This window comes from Apaloderma vittatum, unplaced genomic scaffold (assembly GCF_000703405.1).
Source record: "Apaloderma vittatum isolate BGI_N311 unplaced genomic scaffold, ASM70340v1 scaffold9377, whole genome shotgun sequence".
NCBI classification, from domain to species: Eukaryota; Metazoa; Chordata; class Aves; order Trogoniformes; family Trogonidae; genus Apaloderma; species Apaloderma vittatum.
In genome coordinates this window covers 30,264-56,628 of record NW_009726709.1, presented here as the reverse complement: position 1 = coordinate 56,628, position 26,365 = coordinate 30,264, and the positions used below count along the sequence as shown (strand labels likewise).

General features: G+C 38.1%; 1 protein-coding gene across 1 annotated transcript in view; it reads left to right on the top strand.

Moving 5' to 3' along the window:
* The first annotated feature begins 1,239 nt into the window (after nucleotides 1-1,239).
* The window catches only part of LOC104276917 (radixin-like), a 41,358-nt gene continuing 16,232 nt past the window's right edge, over nucleotides 1,240-26,365 (top strand). The window contains 7 exon segments of the mRNA XM_009873389.1: nucleotides 1,240-1,303; nucleotides 11,574-11,657; nucleotides 16,977-17,072; nucleotides 19,124-19,398; nucleotides 24,054-24,137; nucleotides 24,591-24,737; nucleotides 26,223-26,319. Coding sequence (XP_009871691.1) covers nucleotides 1,292-1,303; nucleotides 11,574-11,657; nucleotides 16,977-17,072; nucleotides 19,124-19,398; nucleotides 24,054-24,137; nucleotides 24,591-24,737; nucleotides 26,223-26,319 — 795 coding nt within the window. The 5' untranslated portion in view covers nucleotides 1,240-1,291.

Sequence of the window (26,365 nt, the reverse complement as noted above, 5' to 3'; positions counted from 1 at the left end):
AAAATTTGTTCTGTATATGCATTATGCCATTACATGTCTCTTCCTGTAATCTTTAGTCTTAACATTAATTTTTCTTTACTGGCCAACAATAGTGATGCTTTTTAAATTCTGTTTTCATCCTTTATCCAGTCCCACCTTTCAAACATATCTCTACAGATTAGAAAAAGAAATAAAAATGAAACCCAAGTGCACCTTACACTAATGTGCAAATGTTTGTAATATTATACTTTTAAACATTTTGGGTTTCTTTCTCTTTTTTTTTTTGTCAGCACTTCTGAAAATTTTATTCCCCTGATGCAGTCATGGAATTATAATACTGGAATCTGTGATTATCCTAAGTAGCATGTAACTTTTCTTCTTCTCAGTATACATGTAATTCCAGTTAATACTGTTTTTGAAAGCAATGCCATCTTTGGTATCTTCGCAGATCAGCAGCAGGACTGATTTGTGGAAGTCATTGCTTTAACAGGGTGTGAGAAGGTGACGAGCTGTTTATTCTTTCTGAGCTAGAATGAATTGAAAAGAAGGCAGGATGCTTCCTACCAATAACATTGCAAGCATATTGTTTTCAAAGCATAAGACTTTTTTGGAACAGAACACAGTAGTGAATAATTTCATTACCACATAGACATAACCCTATTGTTTTAAGTAGAGCAGATTTTTGTCCTCTTTTTTTTTTTTTTTTGCTATTATGGTGTACTTGCATTTCTCTTCGTTTGGGAAAAATGACTGTATCATTCCTTCAGTGAGAAAAATGGATGCTTTTATAGACATAAAACGCTGTTTTAATGCCTTAAAATTATGTTAGGTTTTTTATTTGGTTTCATGATGTTTCAGATTTGATTAGAGTTGGCAGATTATGTGCAGAGTTGGAATTCCTTGTGCAAATTTTACTTCCTTGTAAATAACGTTAAGGGTTTTTAATGCTAGAAGATGTCTGATATCAAAACTACTGAAAAGAGTTGGGAGCAATTGGGGAACTGTTGCCTTTTTTCTAACATCAGTGGATTAATAGCATATGAAAATTAGGCAGGAGGTTACTACTTGGAGATCTGTAGATTCTGACTATTGCAAATTAGTTGCTTTTTAATTATGTTATCTACTGAAGAGTTTGTTCATACATGTAGAGCACTTGTTTACTTGCTTTGGGATTTATATAATTTGCTGTGATGTACATGAGCCTAGTTTCAATTAATTTAAAAACAACCCTTTAAATTTTGTTTTTAACAGAAGGAGGTGAAGAGTTTGTAGAAGACTTAAGTGGACAAGAGACTGAAAAAAACCAAGAAAAATGCCGAAACCAGTAAGAATCCATTTTCTTAGTCATTTAAAATCTAAGAGAGTTTTCACATTTTGAAGTGATCTTATGACAGCTCTAGTTGTTTTAACTCTGCCCTTTCATGATTTCATAAGATCTAATAATGTACAATCAGAGCTGAGATAGTTTAATATCCACTTGTGAAAAAAGGTCGAGAAAGCTCAGTCCTGGGAGTTGCATGGAACGCACTTGGAGATGGGAGCAGTTCTTATAAACTACGATGAAGTTACAGCCCATTTGACTGGCAGGAGGGATGACTTTTCAGGAATTGTTGACTTTGAGATGAGATGACGTACAGTGGTTAATGGAGGCATAATTTGAGCCTGACTCAATATCTGTGAGAATCAGTGGAAGGATTTGGCAGGGGAAAACATATAAAGTGTCTGTGACAGCCACAGCACCAAGTTAGGTGATAGTTTTATCACGGTAGTGGGTATAATCTAGAAGGTAAGTGTTGAGGGGGATATTATAGAATCATAGAATGGCCTAAGCTGGAAGGGACCTTAGAGATCATTTTAATCCAGCTTCCCTGTCACCAGGGACACCACCTCTCGACTAGATCAGGCAACACATGGGGATATATATATTTGTGGCCTCCTATTCATTTCCCTTCTGCTGAAATAAGGGTTCATCCCTTCTGCAGGAGGGAAAATCTCAGACTTCTGTTTCAGCAATAGTTCCAGAATTCTTTGAGGAGGTAATTACTCAGCAGCTTGATTATTTTGCTGTTGATGTAATACTGGTGGCTTAGGGTTTCATCTGCCATGAGTTAAACGACTTTTGGTTGTCTCTTCTTGTATCCACTGAGCCAAGCATTTGGAAAGGGAACCGAATTGTCAGTGGAGATTGTTTCTGCTCAACTCAATTGCTTTACGTAATAGCCTTCAGGCTCTCTCTGTTTACTGGTGTTTCATCAAGGTAGGAGATTTGGAATGGGGCAAATCTATTAGTAAGAGTGAACGTGTGCACACAGATACGTACCGATACATAGATATATAAAAGGTTTGTACTATTAATCAGAAATTATGAGTGTCAATGGTCTGTATCACATGCCAGATTTGGAACTAGTGCAGCTTATTGGGTAATGTGAGCATGGGATTGTCCAAGGGGTCAAAGTTCTGTTCTGAACTTTGCTGTTAGTCTACTGACCACCTGGCCATACCATATTGTTTCTGTAACTTCTTTCCCCTACCGTGGATTAGGGGCAGTATCTTAGCACTTTTTAAAAATATAAGTGGTCATTTGTATTCTGCCACCTTCTTGCAGAAAGCTGCACTATTAAGGGCAGGAAAATGAATTAGCAGTTTACTGTTTTCTGACCTTTTTGAGTCCTGGCTATGATAACTGAGTCGTGCCTTTGATAAAACTTTCCATATATTAAATGGTATTTTAAGAATAAGGCAAAAAGTTGCTGCAGGCTTCTGCAGTTCTTGGAACCCCTAACTGTATGCAGCTGTAGAGCAGTGAAGTCACAGAAATGATGACTAGGAAAAAAAAAACGTAACAGCCTGAGTGAGGTTATTTCTTTTTAAACTCTGTGATTGAAACCGTGAAATTTAGGCAGGCAGGGTTCCTTCTATTTTAAGGACCTGAGAAAATCGTAGGAAATACAGTTTTGGGGTTGTTTACAAGAAAAGCAATATCCTTAGAACAGAGATTGCGGAGATACTGGAAGAACTCACAATCCACCCTAGGAATGGAAATTAGCTACCAGATCATAGGAAAGAAGCTGGACTCATGCCAAAGACAAGATTTTTTCTTTTCGCCTTTATGAAGGGCTTTATATAGAGTTCTCATATGTTAGGGTGTTCTTGCATGTCACCTGACAATGTAGGAGCATGTGAGATCTTAGAAGGAAGACAGGTGAAAGGAGCCATTAAGAAATTAAGTTAAATTGAAGGTATTAAGTTAAATTGATGACATTTCTCAAAAAATGTCAGATGAATTTCTTCCTGTACACTACAGGTTGCTGTAATTATAATTGTTAATCAGTGAATGAAGAAGTAGCACATATGCCGAAGATTAAGTAATAAATTGACCTATAAAAATAAAACCAGACTGCTTTGGAGATTTTCCCTTTCTTTCTTTCTTCCCCTCCTCTTCTTCCCTCTCTGCCTTGGAGACTGGAAGAGCCTTTGTCATTGGTTGTGTTTAATGAATCTGACATTGTTCTTTGAAGAGTCTTGCTGTTCTGCTGGGGTTTAGTCATACTGGACTGTGGAAGGTCTCTCGCTCTGGACATTCACTCTAGTTCTTAGCGGTTGTCTTTAAAGACAGTCCACACTAACTAAATGTACTTCTAGTCCGGAAACATTTTATGCTTTGATGCCTTGTTCTTTATTTTTGACAGCTGTTGCAGTAAGACTGTCAGTGTTCTGTAGTTTTATTATTGGAGGTCTTTTAACCTGAAAGCTAATGAAATAATCATGGGTAAGAACTAAGAAAACCCGTTTAACATAACTGGTGAGAATTTTGACAGTGTTATTGTATAACTCTCTTCTTTTTCTGTGACCCCCCCTAGATTCTACTGTAATGATCCAATTGATAATTTTCAGAAAATCTAGTCATCTGGTAAATATGGGAACCTGTGCAGTAAATTCTCCCTGTTTTTGGAATGAGGGGTTTTTTTTTGTTACGCATAACAAAAAATTAAGTTGTAGATTTTTTTTTTTCTGTGATATGAAGTTTACTGATTTCATTTAAACCAATCTAAGAGATTCTGGTTTTGTTTTTTCTTGCTTTCATGTTGGAAAGTTCTGTAGTATTCTAGACTAAATGAAGACCACTAAAGAGTCTTGTCATAGTTGAATTTTAAAGCACAGATATTTCCTTTTTCCTGGAAGTTACAGCCTAATATAAGGCTAATGCCACATACGTGGTCGTAAAAGGTCATTTTTCTTATGTATTTGGGATTTTCTTAGAGGCTACTGTGAAGAGGCAGTTCTGGAGGGGTAAAAGCGATTTTAATTTATTGTTCTGAGATAGTAAGGTAATACACGTCTGAAAAATATACATTATTGAAACATTTTCATGTTTGATTGCTTCAGTAGAAAAGTCTTCCCGTTTGCTTTGGCCGGGTTTGTAACAAAGTGGCTTTCCATTCTTTCAACTATCTCCTCTGTTTTTAAAACAAGATAGTTCTGAGACTTAGTATTTTCAGTTTGGCCTAGCAGTGCTAAATGAAGTTTCATTTTGCTTCTGTTGTGATCCATCTAAAAAAAAAAAAGTTGACTACTTTTGCTTAATTAGGTCTTTGCTGTTGTAACTAAAATCGGAGCTGTTATAGGGTTGTTTTCATTGTGCTTAGTTCTCTGCTTATGGAAGAATAGAGTGGTAGTTGAATCTTATTTTCAGTACTTTCTTCCTAAAAGAACAAAGTGTTTTTCAGCTGTATGCCATTCTCCTAGATCTTCACCAAAAATAGAAACATGGAAACTAAAAATAGACATCATTAGTTACGTAACTGTTAATCATTTCATAGGCTAAGAAGATTAGATTTAATTAACTGAAATATTAGTTGCATTTATAGGGTGTAACAAGAGTTAAAATTATCAGTGCTTTTGCTGGTAGCTTGTGGCATTTTTGCACAAGACTGCAAGACGTGGAAGAGAATCTTACGCTGGGTAATAACGAGTGGATGTCAAAGTTGTTAGGATTAAAAAAGAATTCTTTTTATAGACTTCTTCAACATTTTACAATATTGTGAGTATTGAAAAGGAGTAGATTACAGATTCAGATTTTGGAATAATATGAATGCTTAAAATTTGAATTAATATTTGCAAGATCAAGTTAATTTCTGTAAAGTGGTTCAATTAATATAGTTTGTAAGTTAATTATGGTTTGAAAATATGATTTATTCCTGCAGCATAAATAGACAACTGATGCCAGTTTGGAAGACTGCTTTCTTTTGATTTTTCTGTTGGTAGGGTCTGTTTGCCATTATTCTGTAGCTTCCTGTTCCTAATGCTGTTTTCTCTCCTTCATTAATTTTTCTCTTGCATCTTTTCCTATGTCTGCTTTGAGGTTGTTATGAAGAGTGTGCTGTGTATATTTGTACAGTGTGTAAAGCAGTAGGACCAATATACCGCTACTCCTTAAAAAATAATTTTGTATGCAATTTGATATAGTAATCGACTGAATTAGTGTGAGGAAACGTTTGAAAAAATATTTTTTTGCTATGTGCAGTTTTCTTATAGGTAAGAATTGGACTGGCTTCTGTGGCTTTTACAGGTGAATAATTCATATTGCATTCATTAAAACAAATCAAAACCACTGGAAACCTTTTCCATGTAATTTTAAATGTCTTTCTTACTGTATCCTGGTACCTACTCAGTTTCAGCTTCCTGATGAAAGCTGAAGTGCCATGACTAACACCTGCAAAAGATGACTGAAGTACGGTAATAGGAGGTATTAGGCTGTTAAGCTAACAGCCAGGTTTTGTGCATCTTCTATGAACTATTTCTGCGTTTGAGAAGAGGTCAAAAGGTAATGTAGTGACTGTGTAATATCCTGTTAAATTGTGCAGGACTGAAGGGGTGAAGTTAGCTGCTGCAAGGAAGTGTAGAAATATTTTTTTTCAAGCCCTTAAAGAAGTGAAAGAATATGTCAAAAATATAATTCCCATATGAAAGGTGTACTTTCAATATGTGCACATGCATGGTTATTGTTCCAGGTATATTCATTGACTATGCTCTTTATTGGTTTGGACAAATTTGTTCATAGATGAATTGCTTGTATATAAATTGTATATAAATACAATTTTGTAATCTGTGACATATGTCCTCCTAACCTGTTAGCAACATTTGCTATCAGACCATCAGTTGATGCCTTCAGAAAGAATTATCAATATGTATGTGTTCTTCTCTTTCCATTGACTGTGCTGAATCAAGCATTCTGAGGCAAGTCTGGTAAAATACAGGTAAAATCCAGTGGCTAGTTCTGATGTCAAGGACCTAGACAAGCTGGAGAAGTTGGCTCATGTGAACCTCATGAGGCTCAACAAGGCCAAGTGCAAGGTCTTGAACCTGGGTCAGGGCAACCCCCAGTATCAGTACAGGCCGGGGGATGAAGGGATTGAGAGCAGCCCTGCTGAGAAGGACCTGGGGGTGCTGGTGGATGAAAAGCTGGACGTGAGCCAGGAGTGTGTGGTCACATCCCGGAAGGCCAACCCTCTCCTGGGCTGCACTGAGGGAAGAATGGCCAGCAGGCTGAGGGAGGTGATCCTGCCCCTCTGCTCTGAGACCCCACACGCAGTACTGCTTTCAGTTCTGTGTCCTTCCTGTGTTGAGGGCTCCAGACTTGTCTGAAGGAGTCCAGAGGAGAATGTTGAAGATGATCAGGGGGCTGGAGCACTTTCCACATGAGGACAGGCTGAGAGATTTGGGGCTGTTCAGCCTAGAGATGTGAAGGCTCCAGGGAGACCTTATGGGAGCCTTTCAGTAAGCTCCCCCTTTAAGGGAGCTTATAAGAAAGATGGGGACAAACTTTTTAGTGTCTGTTGCGACAAGACAAGGGGTAACGGTTTTAAACTAAAGGAGTATAGATTTAAACTAGATGAAAAGAAGAAATGAGGGTGGTGAAATACTGGAACAGGTTGCCCAGAGAGGTTTTTAGAAGCTCCATCCCTTGAAAGATTCAAGGTCAGGTTGGATGGGCTCTGAGCAACCTGATCCGTGTCCCTGCTAACTGCAGATGGGTTGGACTAGGTGTCCTTTAAAGGTCCCTTGCAACCAAAAACATTCTATGACTCTGTAAGGTGAAGATAATTGTCACAATGCAAGGGGTTTAAAGTGTTGTTATTTGGCAAAAGTTTATTACATATAGATTTTTTTATATAAATATATTTACCCAGATACTGAGTCAAAGCAGTTTTGTCAGAAATAAAGAAAACCTATACTTTTTTTAAAGCAATTTTTTTCCAAATGTTTGATGATCCTTTTATGGCGCGAGTTTTCTGTCCCTGGCCACCTGTTTATATTGTATAACGTAGGCAAATGAGCCAAGCTAAATAGTCACTTTAAAAGGTGCCAGGTAGGTATTGGTATTCTAAACAGATTTGGTGCTTTGGAATAGAGCTTTGCGGTAGCATTTTCCTAAGACTTTTTTCCATGCCACTACAGCAGCTTTCTTTCATAAATGCACTCTTAAGGGCAGTCAGGTGAAAAAAACCCCTTTGTACTAAGCATTTTCCTCCTTTTAGAACTTCTTAAAAAATTAAAATAACTCATTAACCTGCTCTTTTATATTTTCCTTTAGATACAGGCTGGGCTTGTCTATATGCTTGGCTTATGTAATTTAATGTATAGTTGCATAAAGGCAGTATATATAGTCAGGACGAGATTCTGCCAGAACAAGGTAAACCCTAAAGGTGTTCACATTTGCCTATGGGTTGTGGGTGTTTTTAAGTGTAATTTTGTTCCTAGCACAAGAGTGTACTCCTTGTCCTAGCTTTTTTGGCTAACATCAGCATAGTGTTGCATCTGAAATTGGAGCTGAGAAGCTGTCTTAAATCCTCTGCATTAAAACGTCTGTAGCTCTATAGGTTGGGTGTTGGAAGCATTGAGGTTTTTGGTTGGTTGGTGGAGGTTTTTTTGGGTTTGGTTCTGTTTGGTTTTGCCTTTTATTTGTTTTGGTTGTGTATTGTTGTTTGTTTAGGATTTTTTGTGGGTTTGTGGTTTATTTATTTATTTTTTTACTGTGTATGTCACAGTGGCCTAAGTCAGTGATAACTGATGCTGGATTAAGAGGGCTGGTCTAGAAGTGCTGTGTTGCCAAGTGTCAGTTCTGTCTGTCATCACAGAGCTACCGTTCAGGTGCCGCGTTGCCTAATCTCTCACTGCATGGATTTTACCAGAGAATTCACAATATCTTAAGTTATCTAGTTGCTAAGCCTACAGTAGCATTTTTCAGGTATTTACCAGACGTGTCCCCATGGTATTTTAGTATTTAGTATTTGTGTAGAGATCTCTAGGTCAGTAATAAAGTGATATAAATTGTTAAATTGTGGCATCAAAAACGATATTTGCCTATAGCCACTTTTTAACCTTAAAAAATAAGAGTTTGTTCAGGCATACTCCTGTGAATTGCAGAACCACCTAGAGAGTTTCCGGATTAGTTTACCAGAGCAAGAGCCTTGGGAAGACTTCTGTGTACTCAAAGTTCAGTCAAAATTACATATGAATATACCAAGTCAGACTCATCACAGCTGTTGCACTGAACCTGTGCAAAGCAGAACAGGATTTGTCTCACTATTGAGCAGCTGAAGTAATTGGGGACCTCTTGACTAGTGCTTTGTCATTTCTGAAGTTTGAAAGAAGATGTGTAGTCCTGGTGAGATCAAGACTGAAAAACAGGCAGCAGGTGAGCCTTGTGGTAAGAGAGTGGTCGCCCTCCAATACTTGCCACTGGAAACCATAAATTTCTCATGTCACTGTTGCAAGAGCTCATTGCAGTTTCTGTATTCATGTGGTAAAGTTGGTTCAGAGTATATTCAGATTAGTGTCTGTCTTCATAATTTGTGGTTCAGATAATTTCCCCCTGTCCCATGTTAAGGGGTGTTGCTTCAACAGCAGATGAGTGGCAGCCCGTTGCTGAATTGAGTGGCCCTTAAATGATCTCTAAGGTCCCTTCCAGCCTAGGCCATTCTATGATTCTTTCTCTGCCTGTGTTTTCTCAATTCCCTGCTTTACTTATAACGTGGAAACTTTCTCCATGACTCTCCTTGGTGTAGTTGTTTAGCTTTATTACACAGTCAATGCAACTGACACCAGAGGTTTGATTTTGTTGAGAGTGTGCTGTGTGATCAACCTTTTGGGCTCAGTCTCGGGTTTTGCCAAAAGTAACCTCCTTATTTTCCATGACCAGAAATAATTGAAGCTGTGAAACAATGTTAGAAGGTTATAAAATCTTGGTATTTGTATGCCAGAAACCTAAGTCAGTCCAAATATCTTCAGGAGCAAAACGATGAAGTGTGGTGTTAACTTTTTAAGTCTCTTCTTAACTTATATATAATGAAAGGAAACATTTTAACATTGCTATAATCTAATTTGCAACTTCCTTAGTGGAACTGAAAGTGTAAATGTTAATTAGCACTTGGGTGATCAGTCAGAAGTTCAAAGAAACAGAAGGTTGCTGAAGACACTAATCGATTATTGTAATGCATGTAAGCAAGCAGGTACTGCTAAAGTGTGTTCGTGTCTATCGCAGGTGGAGCAGCTGTGAGCTCCGAGAGCTTTTATTTGAGGCGGAAACAGCCAGAAGTGAACAAAATCTACAGACTGAGTTTGCCTGAGTATTGTGTCTGTTTTTTTTACTGTTTGAATATTTTAGTTCTTCTGAGGAATATAGACTTCCGAGTAGCAATTCTTGCATTTGTAGGAGATGATGTTTGTTGGAAGGATATTTATGTAAGAAGTTTCTGCTGCAATTCTGAAGTCTTCTGCGATTAGTTGAACTTGCTGTGCTTTGCAGATCTTCTGTGATGCTTCTTGTTTTGGTAATGGTGCTGTTATATAACAGACTGCTTTGGCATTTAATAAAGTTACATTTTAGCCTTGTCCTTTGCAACTTGCTTACTTGTAGCTGCCCTAAAGCAATGCTTTAAAAAAATTAACTTTTAATTAAGGGGTAACCCCCCACACACTTAAACTGGTGCAACTAGCAGTGAGTTAGACCTACCATTTAAAATGGGTGGTTCTGTTAGAGAGTAAGCAAATTTTTTTTTTCCTCTTGAAATGGGCAGAGTGAGAGAATCTACAGAAAATGCCTATTTTTCCCACCAACACACACCCTCCATTTTAAATTTTTTTTCTTTTTGCAATAAAAGTTTAGTATCTTTTACTCCAAAGCCTTTAACTCTTATTCTTTATCAGTGTTTGCATACAAGAAAAGTTTGCTAACCCCCTCCTATCTTCCTTCTTTGCAGATCTAAAACCTACAGGTTCTCAGACTCCCTCTGCTTGTCTTGTGTATCCAGCTCATGGCCAAAGTGTTTACTTTGACCCTAAAGAGGGGAGCGAACAAACTTAATCTGTTGCATGGAGACCAACTTGTGTCCAGTTTTCTTTTTTGCACTTCAGATCCCCGCTTCTGTGTTCTGTCTCGTGGAAACTTTTTCAAGACGCTCAATTCTCAAAGTATTCCACCTGGTGGCAAAATTAGGGAAATGGTTAATGGAAATGGTTTATGCAGGCATACATCAAGAACCTGTAATACAAGTCCTAATTTATTCCTGTTCCATATTTTATAGTAGTGAAATTAGAATATATCTGTGTGCCTTAAATAAGCTTTGTGTTTCTGTTTTTTACATTTATAGCAAAGTAGAGTTGACCTTTAACACTTTATATTCCCATTCAAAGGTAAATAAGATGTAAAGCTCTGGCAGTAGGCATGGAAGACCATTCTAACTGTGCAAAGACAGTACTGTGCGTTTAGAGCTTTGTAATGGTTTGTGAAAATTGTCACTTGTCCGTGTACCAGTTCAAGAGAAATTGGAACAGATTATTTTGCTTCCGAGTAAGGCAGGCTTCCAGGTATCTCCTGGAATATTTGGCTGCTTGTTTTGGAACAAATAAAACCAGTGACTGTCAGGAGTCATGTGGAAAATTATCCTCTCTTTCAGGAGAAGGAAGTTCATTAAATAGTCATGGTTTTCTCAGTCTTATCGTAAGGGAATTGAATGGGATCAGTCTTAAGGGTAGCAAACTTCTATAGTTCTGCCTTCCATTGATGAAAAATATGCTGTTAGTCTGTTCTGAGGTGTACAAGCTCCGATTTTCTGTGCTTTTTAAGACTGTTTTTCCTCTTACTTTTAAAAATGATGAGGCAGAAGGCTGCTTGTCTTTTTGTATTGCCAGTAATAAATACCTTAATGATACATATATAACTAGGAACATCTTCTGCACACATTTGGGAAGCCCACTGAAAGACAGTGCCCAGTAGCTGGATGTGCCAGTGTTCTCTGAGTGTGCAGCAGTCATGTCAGCAATCCCATTAAATTGATTTTGAACTTTGTTCCTTGATTAGATCTTCAAACCTAGTGTTAAATATTTTACTGAAGGTGCTTTATACTAAATAAATGAGATCTTTTTGCAGATTCAAATTTTCCATTTTTTGTATCTGTTATGTTCTGTGTGTATACAAGACCATTAAAATTGTTGAATTTACTTACCATATATTGTTTCTTACAGGCTAATCACTGTATATAGAAGCATTAAACTGTTAAAATATAATTTCAATATTTCTTTATTTTCTGTAGATCAATGTCAGAGTCACCACAATGGATGCAGAGTTGGAATTTGCCATCCAGCCCAATACTACAGGCAAGCAGCTCTTTGATCAGGTAACTTCTTTGTGTCTCTGTATGTATGTGTACAAACACATAGAACTATTCTGCGTATTAAGGCATAGTTTGAGGAAGTGAAAGTGTTACCATGTATAGATTATGTTTTTACTTTTATTATATAAGCTATCTTCTCGGTTTGAACTTTCTCATTACTTCTGGAATATATTAAATTCCAAGACAGCTCTGCAAATTGGTTAGCAGTGAGGTTTTAGCTGAATTGTGTGTATAGAACTGCTTCGAAATTAATGGTATTTTTTATGTCTTACTGCATTATAGTTGCAACTGCAATATAATTTTTAGAGGTATGTGTATGAGAAACTTATATAGCCTTCACTATTTAATAATAAGTATGACTGTAGAAGTTCATTAAGGAAAGCTAACATTTTATTTTATTTTTTCCAAGAATAGGAGCTGTAGATATTTCTTCAGTTTCTGGATGTTAGGAATGTAATGTGCTAGGATCCAGTCGGTGGGGGGGGGGGGGGGGGGGCGGTGAGACTTAAGTGGAAAAGTGGAAATGATGGCTTTAATGTCCTTAAGGATTGCAGACCCATCAGTACTACACATTCTCTGATGGTGTCTCTGTTGTACATCAGCCAAACAGACTAAATGCTAGAGCAACCCTTTTTAAGAAATCATTCATTCATTTCGTGTGTTGTTAGTCATCAGAATCTTGAAACAAATTTTGAAGTTGTGGAGTATTGTAGAAAATATTAAGAATAGAAGCTTGTCAATATGTTGTTTTCTTTTTCCTCAAGAAACCAGTAAATTATATTACCTAGATCGAAGATGTGTGCAACTACTTAAAATTGCAGAAATATTCAAAATTACTCTTCAAAACCACTTTAACTATATCAACAATTATGTCTAGTAGAAGTGTTGTTTCTGTCCACTCCATTAGAGATGCTTAAAGTATGTAATTAGTGGTGATTTTTAAGAGAATGTAACACATTGAAAGCATTCTTAAAAGTCAGCTAAAATTTTAATAGTCCTTCACGAGTCAATTAAATGTCTTAGTATATAAACTGAAAGGAGAATGTTTATTGTTCTATAATACTGAGCTTCCACTTTTAGATGAACGAAATTTCAATTGCAGTTTTTGTTTGAAATGACTGACTCTTAACACTTCTACCCCCTGCCCCTTTCTATAACGTCAATAGCAGTATATCTTCAGCTTCTATGTAGGAATAGGCTTCATACAGAGACTTCCTGAAGAAAGAGGCTGTCCTGTTTTTTGTCTAACCAACACCACCATCAAATAAAAAGCGCGGTATTCTGTGGCACAGAAGCCTCAAGCTATTCCTTGTCTTTTGCCAACCTTTGCTATCTCCTGCCGTGCAGTATTGGGTGGGGTGACGATCTGCTGTGTAACGTCTTGTGCCCAGGTAATCAGGTTCATCCAAATTGAGGCATTCATAAACGGCGAACAAAGATACAGCTCTGAGTTCTTTTTCATGCTTTCTTCAGTTTTGTTCCTCAGTTCACTGTGCGGTGGTGGATATCTCACCAGCTCTTGCAATCAGCTTCTGGAAGTTTAAATTCAAAAATTGTTAGGTTAAGAAAAATCAATGAGCATAGTTGTGTGTGAGGAGAGAAGCATTTTCAGCCTGATCTTAAATTCATGTGTGAGTTCCGTTGAGTAACATCAAGAGCTGAACTGTATTGCAAAACCAGCATGAATTTTTCAGACAAGTTATGCTCTTTATCTGTAGGAGGAGAATTGAATAGCACTGTTTTTGAGAGGATGGGTCTTGAAGGTTATTGCAGAAGTGGTGGACATGACAGTAGACTTATTGATTATTACTTGCAGAAGGTAACATCTCTATGAATTTAGCTTTGGTGAACAACTTGTCTTTTTTTTCAGTCAATGAATTCTTCTTTTAAGCTTTTAATTTGGGTGTTTTCTGGAGTTGTTGATTTGATTCCTGTTCTCTGTGTGTGTTTTCATCATCTTCACCTGCTAGCAGACAAGTATTAGCATTTGAGGCCTGTGACTTTCTTTTCCATTATGAAACTCAGTGAACTTCTTATTTATTGTACAAACCGATTTTTTAAAAATTTCTCATGTATCAGAAAGTGTCTTAACATTTGTTGTTACTCCTGTTTACCCTCTCAGTGGTCAGAATGAGTGAGCGGGGATTTGTCCTCCAATTTATCCATACATTTCCTAGGAGAGGAAGAAACCTGTGGTGGATATGTTTCATAAAAAGAAATCATAGAATCATTTAGGTTGGAAAATACCTTTAAGATTGAGTGCAACCATCAACCTAGTGATACCAGGTCTACCACTAAACTGTGTCCCCAGGCACCGTAGGTACACATCTTTTTTTAATACCTCCAGGGATGGTAACTCAACTACTTCACTGGGCAGCCTGTTCCAAGACTTGACAACCCTTTTGGTGAAAAAAAATATCCCTAGTATCTAATGTAAATGTCCCTTGGTGCAAATTGAGGCCATCTCCCAGGTAACAAAGAGTCAGATAAGAGCAAAAGAGACCAACATCCACCTCACTACAACCTCCTTTCAGGTAGCTGTAGAGAGTGATAAGGTCTACCCTCAACCCCCTCTTTTTCAGGCTGAACAACCCCAGTTCCCTCAGCTGCTCTTCATAAGAGTTGTTCTTCAGACCCTTCACCAGCTTTGTTGCCCTTCTCTGGACACGCTCCGGCACCTCAATGTCTTTCTTGGAGTGAGTGGCCCAAAACAAAACATGGGATTTGAGGTGTGGCCTCACCAGTGCCAAGTATAGGAGGACGATCGCTGCCCAGATCCTGCTGGCCACATTATTTCTGACACAGGCCAGGATGCCGTTGGCCTTCTTGGCCACCTGGGCACACTGCTGGCTCATGCTCAGCCGGCTGGCCACCCACACCTCTAGGTCCTTTTCTGCCAGACAGCTTTCCAGCCACTCCTCCCCAAGCCTGTAGCATTGCCAGGAGTTGTTGTGACCCAGGGGAGGACCTGGCACTTGGCCTTGTTGAACCTCATGCAGTTGGCCTCAGCCCATCAATCCAGCCTGTCCAAGTCCCTCTGCAGAGCCTCCCTGCCCTCCAGCAGATCAACACTCCCACCCATCTTGGTGTCATCAGCAAACTTGCTGAGGGTGCACTCAATCCCTTCATCCAGACCATTGACAAAGATATGAAACAGCACTGGCCTCATTACTGAGCCCTGGGGAACACCACTTGTTACCAGCCACCAATTGGATTTAATTCTGTTCACCACAGCTCCCTGGGGTCAGCCATCCAGTGAGTTTTTAACCCAGTGAAGTGTATACCTGTATGAGCCACGAGTCGCCAGCTTCTCTAGCAGAATGCTGTGGGAGATGGTGTCAAAGGCTTTGCTAATGTCACAATGCCAACAGCCTTTCCCTCATCCACTATGTGGGTCATCTGGTCATAGAAGGAGATGAGGTTAGTCAAGCAGGACTTGACTCTCATAGACCCATGATGACTGGGCCAGGTCACCTGGTTGTCCCGTATGTGCCACATCATGACACTCAAGACAATCTGCTCCGTAATCTTCCCCAGCACCGAGGTCAGACTGTCAGGCCTGTAGTTCCCCAGATCCTCCTTTCAGCCCTTGTTGAAGATGGGCATGACACTTGCTGACCTCCAGTCCGCTGGCTTGCCAGACACTTGTGCTAATGGTGCTCCCTTCCAGATAACTCATAAGCCTCATGATCTTTTGGAAGCCAGCTGTCGTGGGTTAGGGCTGGGCTGGCCTCTAACATGGACAGACGCTCTCTAACCCCCTCTTCCCCCCCAGAATGGGAAGGAAAAGGGAATGAAGCAGAGAGACTTTCGGGTTAGAGAAGAAAAAAAAGCTACAACAGCTTTAGTGAAACAATAATAATAGAAAATAGTAGTGGAATGATAAAAGTAAAGAACTATATACAACTATAGATAATAGCCTGATATCTAACCCGACTCCCTCCGCCCGCCGATACCAATCCCCCCTGATGCTGCAGAACAGGAGGCTCTGGGGAAACCCCAGGCTCAGCGGCGGCGGCGGCGGGGAGCTGGATACGGGAACTCAGGATCCGGATCAAAAGCAGGAGGTCAGATGGAGTCCTCCCTGGACACCGGCCATTGCAGAAGAGACCAAAGAAGGGCAGAAACTCTCGTGATCACTCAATTTATACTAAATATGACGTATATGGAATGGAATACTCTCGTTGGTCACCTGTCCTGTCTGTTACTCCCCGGACGTGCAACCTTTTTCTTCCTTGTGACCCCTCTTTACTACCCAGCACCCCCAGCGTGGCACACAAGAGCCAGCAGTGGCCTTGGTCACTATAAGAAAAAGTAAAAGCAAGAGCCTGTCTGCATCCCAGTCCCAGGCAGTAACTGTAAACATCAGGGGTTATCACTGCTAGTAGCAGGCACTGTCTACGAAAACATGCTGCTCACTTCAGAAAGTGCAGCCTTTTAGAAGAAACTAAAACTGAAAAGTAAAAATCACTAAATAGGACTGGGTTTTAGCTCAGACCCAGGACACCAGCTTATTGAAATTCTTGCTAGGTTGTCTTTATATTTTGATTTGCCAAAAGATGTCTATTGCTCTGGTTGTTAGTTTTGGTTTTTTTCTCCAAGAAGTTTTTATTGCCTGTTTATTATCAAGTTATAAGATGTGATGGTGGATAGATCGTCTATTACAGATGTGACTTGCCTAAAGCCACTCAATGAATCTTTTGAGCCGGAATCAATCCTAAGTTTCTTATGCCATATTTATTTTTCATTTCACATTACTGCAGAGCCTAAGTGCCAGCATTATTTGGTAGAAAGTTTCAGACTTGATCAGAAATCTTAGAGGAAGTCTGTGTATAGTTTACAAGCTAGATCATCCTTACCCGTTTTATTGTTAACTCTTAGAAAATCTGAAAAATATCGGAAGGAGGTGATTCACCCTCATTACCTCATACGTGTCTGCAGGTATTACACTTTGTTATAGTTTCACCAGTTGTCTTCTGTGGAAGTAGACTTGGCTTGTCTGTAGGTCTGCAGATCACTCACTTCCTAGATGTGCTTTGAAATATCAGGGTCCTGATTGCTACCTTGTGTTCCTCAGGTGCCCAATTTGATGTTAGCAGTAAGCTGCTTGCTCCAGCTGTTAGTTTGGCAACATGGTATTTGAGTTTATTTAAAATACTGAGGTGAATGCTTTCCTGAACCTGATGTTTTGCTACTATTTTAATTTTTTTTATTCTTGTAAAACTTGATTCCACTTCATTTTGAGATGGTTTCTTTAGCTTAATTACCATTTAAAAAAAATACTCTTGTAGCGATCACTAATTATGGATCATTTATTTTTAGGTGGTGAAAACTGTTGGTCTTCGTGAAGTCTGGTTTTTTGGGCTACAGTATGTGGACAGTAAAGGCTACTCAACTTGGCTGAAGCTAAATAAAAAGGTAAAAATTCCCTATTATTTAGGAATTTGTACAGTTTGAAGTACACTTTTATGAGACTTACTGCTTTAATGTTGTAGGTGAGATACAGCTGACTTCAAATTTAGTTGAAAAGTTGGCAAATAACAAAATACAGTGCTAAGTTTGGTTGGTTATAAAAGAATATGCAAAGCTGCATCAACGTTTAATTTGAGAAGGAGATACCACATTTCTTCTAGTTGCAGCACCATGGGGATGCTTGCATTAGGAAAACTTAAGTTCCTATGGTTGTCCTCTTTTCATGTAACAAAATATAATAGAATAAATATTTTACAGTTGGGGGGTGTGTATATGAAGTATTTTGAGCTTCAGGAGTTTGCATGTACACAGCTATAGATCTTTATAAACAAGAACTAATAATAGGCTCCTAAACTTCTGTTTAGGTATTTAATCAGTAGACCTCAGCTATTGTGTACCAGGTTGTTTTACTTTAAATTCTGTTTATAAATTTGAATGATCACTTTCTATTTTAATATTGGCTGTCAGGTTATTAATGGTCCTGTTCAAAAATAAAGGATTTTTTTCTGAGTTCAGCTTAGTCAAGAATACCGCTCTTTATCTTCAGCGTTGAGAGGTAAACTGAGAGGTTTTTGGGAGCGAGTCCCACTATCTGCATATATACAATATTTCTTTATTCTCTATAGTAAGTACAGCAAGTTAAACCTGTTACGGACCAAAGCTGTCTCCTAGAATTTCATGTGTGTCTTGTTTCATGTGCAGTAAACATTGTAGGGCTACACATATTTCGTTAGCCCTGATGGCTTGCCTCTGGGGATTGGAGACTAAAGGATTTGGTGCATAGTTTGTGAAAAATACAGAAGACATTACTCTGTGAAAGTCTTTAGGAAGTTAAGTTGCTGGTGCAGTTCAGGAGCAGCAAGGGTGTGCAAATTTCTTTAAGTTTGACTAAGGCAGTTGAGTTTTTTTAACCTTGTAACATTTGATTCTTAAATGCATAATCATAAACTGGCTTGAACATGTAAGTTACTGTTTAAATATTTGCAGTAAATACAGATAGGATCTGATAAATCACAGAAGTGATGTGCAAACAAGGTTTTATTGTGGCAAGAGCACATCTAATTTCTCACTGGTGAGATTAAAGTGAAATACTATGTGTGTAAATCAGAAGCAGATGGAAAATAATGAAAACTGAGCTAAACTTTTTAAATTGGCATCTGAAATATTGAATATAATAGTTACACTGCCCTGTGTAGGTGATTAAATGCTTACATTATGTTTGCAGTTTTTGAAAACTTCCTGCAAGCCAAGCAAACATCATTTCATCTGTAGTGAAGAAGTTTTAGAGAGACTACAAGTGCACATAAAATTCAATGAGGAATTACGAATACATCTTTTAACAATCACTGTATTATTTGATGTTAAAATCAATTTAATTTTGAATTTTTTTGCTTTAGTCATAATTGGTGCTGAAAGCTGACCCCAAATGAAATGGAAATTTCAACATAAAAGCTAATTTTTGTTGAAATTTGACACTTAAAGCTTAAGATGACCACATCTGATCTCTTCACAGAAATCATAACACGATTAATGGAATTATGCTTTTTTTGCAGAGGAACAAAGCACATATAGTTAGTTCAGTAGTTCAAGGAGTTTTAAAAGAATCCAACTTTACACTTACATTTAAGAAACATGCTGTAGTTCTTGCTAAAAACCTTTCTGGACCCTAATCTGTTACTTCCTGCAATGCATCCTTGGATATAGTCTTGATTTTATATTCTTTTAAAATATGTATTACAACTTTTTTCCCAGATATTTATTGTTATAAATACAAATTCACACAAGCCTACAAAAAAGTCATAAACAGCCTTTGAGTAGTATTTCAAAATTGTCAGATTTATCAAAATTGATGTACTTGAATCAGTGCCATGTGCTTGTCAGGAAGAAATGTATATCAGTTTAGAGGAGCTAAAAAGTTAGTTACTACTGAGTTAATTATATTTAATATGCTATTTAGTGCTCTTTTTTTTTTTTTTTCCTTTATTTCTTTCCCATAGGTAACACAACAAGATGTAAGAAAAGAAAATCCTTTGCAGTTTAAGTTCAGGGCCAAGTTTTTTCCAGAAGATGTATCTGAGGAATTAATTCAGGAAATAACTCAGAGACTTTTCTTCCTTCAAGTCAAAGAAGCGATCTTGAATGATGAAATTTATTGCCCGCCAGAAACTGCAGTTCTTCTGGCTTCTTATGCTGTCCAGTCCAAGTATGGAGATTACAGTAAGGAGATACATAAACTAGGCTACCTGGCCAATGACAGACTTCTCCCTCAGCGGTGAGTGAGACTGGTTTTGCATCAACTCCTGTATATCAACTTGATTACAACACATTTTTCATGATTAAAATATTAAGTGATAACGTGCATTTAATGGCAGTTTTCTTAAGAGTGCTTGTTTTGCTAGCAGGGTGTAGAATTGTAATTTAGATTCTAAATAAAGAAACATCACGGCTGTGGATTTCTTGAGATCTATTTTCTGTTGTCCACAACCATCTGCACAGATTTCGTTGAACAATTTTCAAAGTACTCCAGATCTAATCTTAAGTTCATGGAGGCTTGCTTCTTCTAAACTAAAATCAAAATACTGTAATTTTGTCACTAAGATTGATTTGATACTTGTTCCTTCAGTTCTTGATTTTAAAATTTTTTGGGGGTACATGTAAATGATGACAATTTCCTGAAAATAATTAAGTGTATTGCAAAGAAAATGGAATCGTAGAATGAATCTTAGAACACACTGGGCTGGAAGGGACCTTTAAAGGTCATCTAGTCCGACCGCACTGCAGCGAGCAGGAACATCTTTAACTAAATCAGGCTGCTCAGAGCCCCTTCAAGCCTGAAAAGATAGCAGAAAAATGCTATCCTGGAAAGAATGTTTAGGAAACTAAATTGTTGCTGTTGAGTATAAACTCTTTTATATCACTCATCTAACTGGTTAGGAAAAGCAAGCACGAAAGATTCTTCTTCTTTTTCAAGTTGTGTTCCTTTACACAACCAAAACCATGCTCCTTCCATGTTTTGGCAGCAAGGGAAGCATGGCAACACAAATACACAAAGTTAGACGGTTTTGTTAGTGTAGATGAATGCGTAGTGATGTACCATGAATAAATGTGTGCTTACTAAATGTGTAATGTTGCTGTATCTTCAGAGAACGAGAGCCATGGAATAATTTGAGGTTTCTTTAGAAGTCATGTGCTTTGTCTCTTTGGTTCAAAAACTAAAAGCAGAACGTTGCTTATTAGTATAAACAACCTGGAGAATTTTCTATCAAGCAAAAAAGCATTTCAAAGGATTGTGGTGAAGTATTGAAAGAAATATTTCTGTAAATGTTTTATTTTTCAAAGTCCTCGCTAAGAGTTTGGGTTTGACTGTTTAAACGTCACTGTCACAAGAAGGAAGTGTATACCTCTTTCTAGAAAAAAACCTCTTTGTTAGGAAAGCAGAGAGATGTAGAACCAGTAAAACTGTCATTACTAAAACGGTTAGTTCACAAATCTTGGGTTTTACTTGGTTACAATGACAGCTTGTGAACACTGGAGTGCTTGTGTATGACATTCAAATACTTAAGATGCTCCTCTTCAGCAAACAAATGTTCATATGATCTCCCAGCATATGCTTTCAACCAGTCGTGTGCCAGTCTGTGCTGAGTGAGCACACAGCTTTTGTATTCGTTCTAACACAACTATTCCTGTTTTGCCTCCTGTCACCAGGAGATTTGCCAGAAAACTAACAAGCACCTCACAAAAATACTTCAGAAACATATAGTGTATAACATCAAAAATACTGGTTTCCCAAAGTAGACTAGCTTTGCAAAAATTTACTAAAAAAGATGAGAAAATATTTGCAGTTTCAGTTACAGAGTTTTTGTACAAACTACTGCATGTTTCTTGGCTCAAAACTATGGCTGGGTAGCAACAAGGCATCAAGTTCTTCCTGTGGCTGCAAGTCTTGGCATATCTGCTAGTGATGTTTCATCAGTAGCGTGTGAAGAGTGAAGGGAGGGGACTGAATGATGAGATGGCTATCACCAAAGAAATTGCCAGCGTTGAGGAGAAACACAAATTTGTTTGAGGCTGGGAGCTCTGAAGATTATCTAGTTCAGCTCCCCTGCCAGAGCAGGTTCACCTAGAGTAGATCACACAGGAACGTGTTGAGGCAGGTTTTGAAGTCTCTGGAGATGGAAACTCCACAACCTCTCTGGGCAGCCTGTGCCAGTGCTCCGTCACCCTCACGATTCATAGACTCATAGAGTCGTTCAGGTTGGAAAAGACCCCTGGGATCGTCAAGTCTAAGAAATGTTTCTTGGACTCGAAGTGTTTCTTGGACTCAAAGTGTTTCTTGGACAGTTAAGAAGTATTTGCTTGTGTTTAGGTTGAACCTCCTGTTTTCCTATTGGTGACCATTGCCCCTTGTCCTGTCACTGGACACCACTGAGGAGAGTCTGGGCCCATCTTCCTGACACCCACCCTTTATACATTTATAAGCATTAGTGTGATAAACCCTCAGCCTTGTCTTCTCTGAGCTAAACAGACCCAGCTCTCTCAGCCTTTCCTCCTACGGGAGATGCTCCAGTCCCCTCATCACCTTATTGGCCCTGTGCTGGACTCCCTCCAGCAGTTCCTTGTACTTCTGAACTGGGGAGCCCAGAACCGGACATAGTGCTCCAGGTGAGGCCGCGCCAGGGCAGAGTAGAGGAGGAGGATGACCTCCCTTGACCTGCTGGCCACACTTTTCTTAATGCAGCCCAAGGATGCCATTGGCCTTCTTGGCTGCAAGGGCACATTGCTGGCTCATGGTCAGCTTGTTGCCTACCAGAACTCCCAGGTGTTTTTCCTTAGAGCTGCTCTCAGACAGGCCAGCCCCCAGCCTGTATTGATCCATGGGATTGTTCTTCCCCGGAAGAGTGTTTAAGAGGCATTTGGACCATGCCCTTAGTATCATGCTGTAAATTTTGATGAGCCTTGAAGTGGTCAGGCTGTTGGACTAGATAGTCATTGTAGGGCCCTTCCAACTTAACTATCCTACTCTAGTTATATCAGGCTGTTCCAGGCTTTTTCCAGGTGAGTTTTGAATATTTCCAAGGATGGACATGCTGGAACGTCTCTGGGCAACCTGTTCTAATGTTTGACCACCTTTAGTATGAAGAAGTGAAGTTAAAAAATTGTATTTGAATGTATTTCGCTTGTGCCTGTTGCCACAGTCTTTCAACTCAACAATTCAAAAAGAGGAACGTGTAAATTTAACTTCATTTGAAAAGGCAGAGAAAGCTCAAGCCCCTGTGGGGGTGACTCAGCCCTGGCACAGGTTGCCTGGAGGGCTTGTGGTGTCTCCCTTCTTAGAGATACTCAAAAGCTGTCTGGACATGGTCCTGGGCAACCTGCAGGTGGCCTTGCTTGAGCAGAGGGGTGGACAAGATGACCTCCAGAAGGCCTTTCCAACTTCAACCATTCTGTGAATCCGTGAAGAAGCCGTGGGAGCAGGGCTTTTATTTTTGGATGGGCACTTGTGTGACATAACCCTGGAACAGTGCATTTTGCGATATTGTGGTTTGTATTTTTTTTTTCCTATTTTTTTGATTGATAGCTTTATGTTATACTTCTGTGAAAACTTTTTTTGAACGTTCGGTGAATATCTGTGAGAGGAATAGAAGAAATAATGGAGGAAAGCAGTCCACGATATAAAAATCAGGCCTGGTTTAATTACAGAACTTCTTTAATGAATTAACATTGTCCTAAAAGACTTGGAATTTTTATTATTTTTTTTAAGTAATAGATTCTTGTAAATGATTGCCAGGATACTTTTACATTATTACAGCGAAAGCAGACTGTTCTACTTCGTGTGTTTTGTAAGAGGCTTCTGTAATTATATTTGAGGCTTATTCTTATGTTCAAGACTAAAGATGAGAAAACGAGCAAACAGAATGTCTTGTCATTGCATCTTTCTGTGAATGTATCAGCTTTGTGCAGATGCTAAAACTTAAAACCTCTGCCTCGGATATGAGGACAAGAGCCTGTTGTTGACAGGGCTGTACACCAAGCAAGTCAAAATGTGATGTGGCTACCACTGCAAAGTGCACTTCACTCGTTAGGAGGTCGAGTAGCAAATCAAGTGACAGAAAGATCCTCTAACAGAAGAAAGACTGCATTACTGTGTTTTGCATCACCAGTCTATTCCTAATTGACCTTTGCTAAAAATGGAGGGAAAAATGGTAAATCCTTACTTTCCTGTGTAAAAGTGAAAGAAAGGAAAACAACTAATTTTACTGAAGAAGTGAGAATGTCTTGCAGTCTCTATTTTCCTCTAAAATAATGTTTGAAATGCTTAGGTGCATGGAATAAAAGCATAATAAAGTTATTTTATGTATTTGATTTCTTACCTCAACGCTACACAGAAAATTCTAGTCGCTCAAAATAGAATTCCATCATTGCAGCCTGCTTTAGATAAAACTCGAATAGTTTCCTGAAACTGCTTCACTATTGATTTTATTTAAAAGAAAATAACAACAAGCTAGTCTGCTAACTTGTTCAAATGACAGCAGAATGAAAGCTTGAGTTTATCTGGGCATACCTAGAGATTAATTTGTAGCACTGTCATACGAGGATTTTGTAGATTTGCATTTTCAGGTGTTCTAAACATTACATTTTAGGACTTTATTGAAAACTGAGATATGCAATTTTGTGACTTTTAATATAAAAAGGGTGTAAAATACCATGAAAGAAAAAGTGATTTCACGCTATTTAAAAAGTGTATTTGTTGAAATACAAAGTTTCTGTGTCTGTTGGGGTTGAAAAGATGAGGTATATAGGAAGTTGTGTTTAAGTTTATTCGGTTAAAATTTATGTTATGCCATGCAATCTAACTTTTTTTTCCCTAACTTTAAGAGGTTAAGTTGGTTGTCAGTGTGATTTAATAGCAACAACTTCTGTTCACAGCGTGTTAGAACAGCACAAACTGACAAAAGAACAGTGGGAAGAAAGAATACAGAACTGGCATGAGGAGCACAGGGGAATGTTAAGGTAATTATTTTAAAAAATATGCCAAGACCTTTAAGATTGTTTTTAATTTTTATTAGGATGCATTTTGGGAGGTGGCATATTTGTTCAGAAACTACTTGCTTTTTTTTTCCAACCGGGCTAGGCAGTCATCAAAAACTTCCATGAAAGCTTCAGTCAGTGAGGGCTGAGTTTCCAGTTAGATTATTGGCTTACCTCTGTGATTTCTGGTTGTCAGCTGCCTTTGTCCACTAAATATGTTTAGTGTTTCCGTAGCTCGCTGCAATGATTCGACTTTACTCATATATTAGGGTGAAGAGCTCTACAAGTATCTGAGTCAATGTGCATGTGGATTTCATTAAGAGACGTTTAAGTCGCACCTAATTTTTACACTGATTAGTTACTCCGCAGTTCCCTTATTCTTACAATGTACTTTTGGTTTGTCTATACTCTGCCATTTTTTTTCTCTTTCATCAGGGAAGATTCTATGATGGAATACCTTAAGATAGCACAAGACTTGGAAATGTATGGAGTCAACTATTTTGAAATAAAGAATAAAAAAGGAACTGAATTGTGGCTAGGAGTGGATGCTTTGGGTCTGAATATTTATGAGCACGATGATAAGTAAGTGGCTAATACTCATTTTGCAGTTCTAGGAGAGTCTGAGATTATAAACCACCTTATTGTGTTTTCAGTAACATCTAGCGAAACAGGTTCTCAAACGTCGTCTAATCTATGTAAAAGGCAGAAAAAGAGAGAGACGTGTTAACTGCCAGAATATTTGAATTTCAAAGTTTAAATAGGGATGCAAAAGAAGGGAAAGGAAGAGCAGTTCTGTTGAAACTTAAATGTACCTGCTTAATATGGACAGCTAGAAAGCTAGATCATCCTTATATGGTTTCTTTCTATCTCTTCACTCTCTCAAGCCTTCCTCTTCAGTCAGGATGAAGAAGACATTGAGGAGCTGAGCAACTTATTAAATGAGAAACATTTTCTAAGAGCAGCGACTAGGATTATAGTTGTTAGAGCAAGAAAAACTGTGGTATCTAAAAGTGAAAGCTTTTAGACATGGAAGAAAATAGATGAATGTTGTGTCTGGATAGCGATCAAATATTCTGCCCTACTTGAAGAGGGATAAAGCTGAAATGTACAGAATTTGAAGAATCTGAAAATGGAACAGCAGACTTGCTCTTTCGTTTTGTTCCAAATGCTGGTTAGCAGTATCTGATGTCAGCAGTCATTTCACAGTAAAGTTAAATGTGATGGATCGGACACCAGATAACATATTTCAAAGGAGCTGAAACTTAATGCTCTTCGATGGAATGCTCTCCAACAAAGTTCTGTGAGCCTTAATTGCCATTAGATGGCAATGTAACTCCTGGAAGAAGGAAACTATTCAGAAAATGTTCAGATCATATTGAATGTTCAGCCAGGTTTTGGTTCTCTTTAACTCCTGATTCTTTGCAGTCAAGTATTCAAACATTTTTTAATACTTGTAATTAAGATAACATGAATTGAAAAAACTTTCTGTGCTCATGGAGAAAAACGTTAACAGTTATGCAGTTGGTGCGTAACATTGTAACAGTTTCTGAACTGAATTTATTTTACTTAAGATAAAAGGGAAATAACTGAATTTATTTTACTTAAGATAAAAGGGAAATAAATTTAATTTGAACTTTGGAAATGTAGGAACACCTATTAAGTTAAACCAAAGTACCACATTGCTGAAGGCTAATATAATTTCAGTATTTGAAATGTCAAGCTTTTCTCAAATTTGAATAGTTATTCTTTTCGCTGAAAGTAAAACTATCAATGGCTTATAAAGGATCAATACGTGATTGTGATGTTTACTGTCTGTTTTGTGGTAGTGTAATAAGTCACAGATAGCAATTTCTTCTGTTATAGTGCCATGTAATTTTTTTGTTAGTTAATTTATTCATTTGATGGAATAATGTGTAAAAAAATTGTCTATCAAAACATGCTTGAACTATTGTTGATTTCTAAATGTAGCTGAGTGTGATAGGGAAAATAGTATGGAGTTAAGGCTTAGTGGATATAAATCATACACACATCTTTGCTGCTTCTAACAAGAACTTTTTCTCTTTGAAGGCTGACACCCAAGATTGGTTTTCCTTGGAGTGAAATAAGAAACATCTCTTTTAACGACAAAAAATTTGTCATAAAGCCAATTGACAAAAAGGCCCCTGTAAGTAGTGTGTAGAATACTGTGCCTTTGTGTATGAGGAGATTTA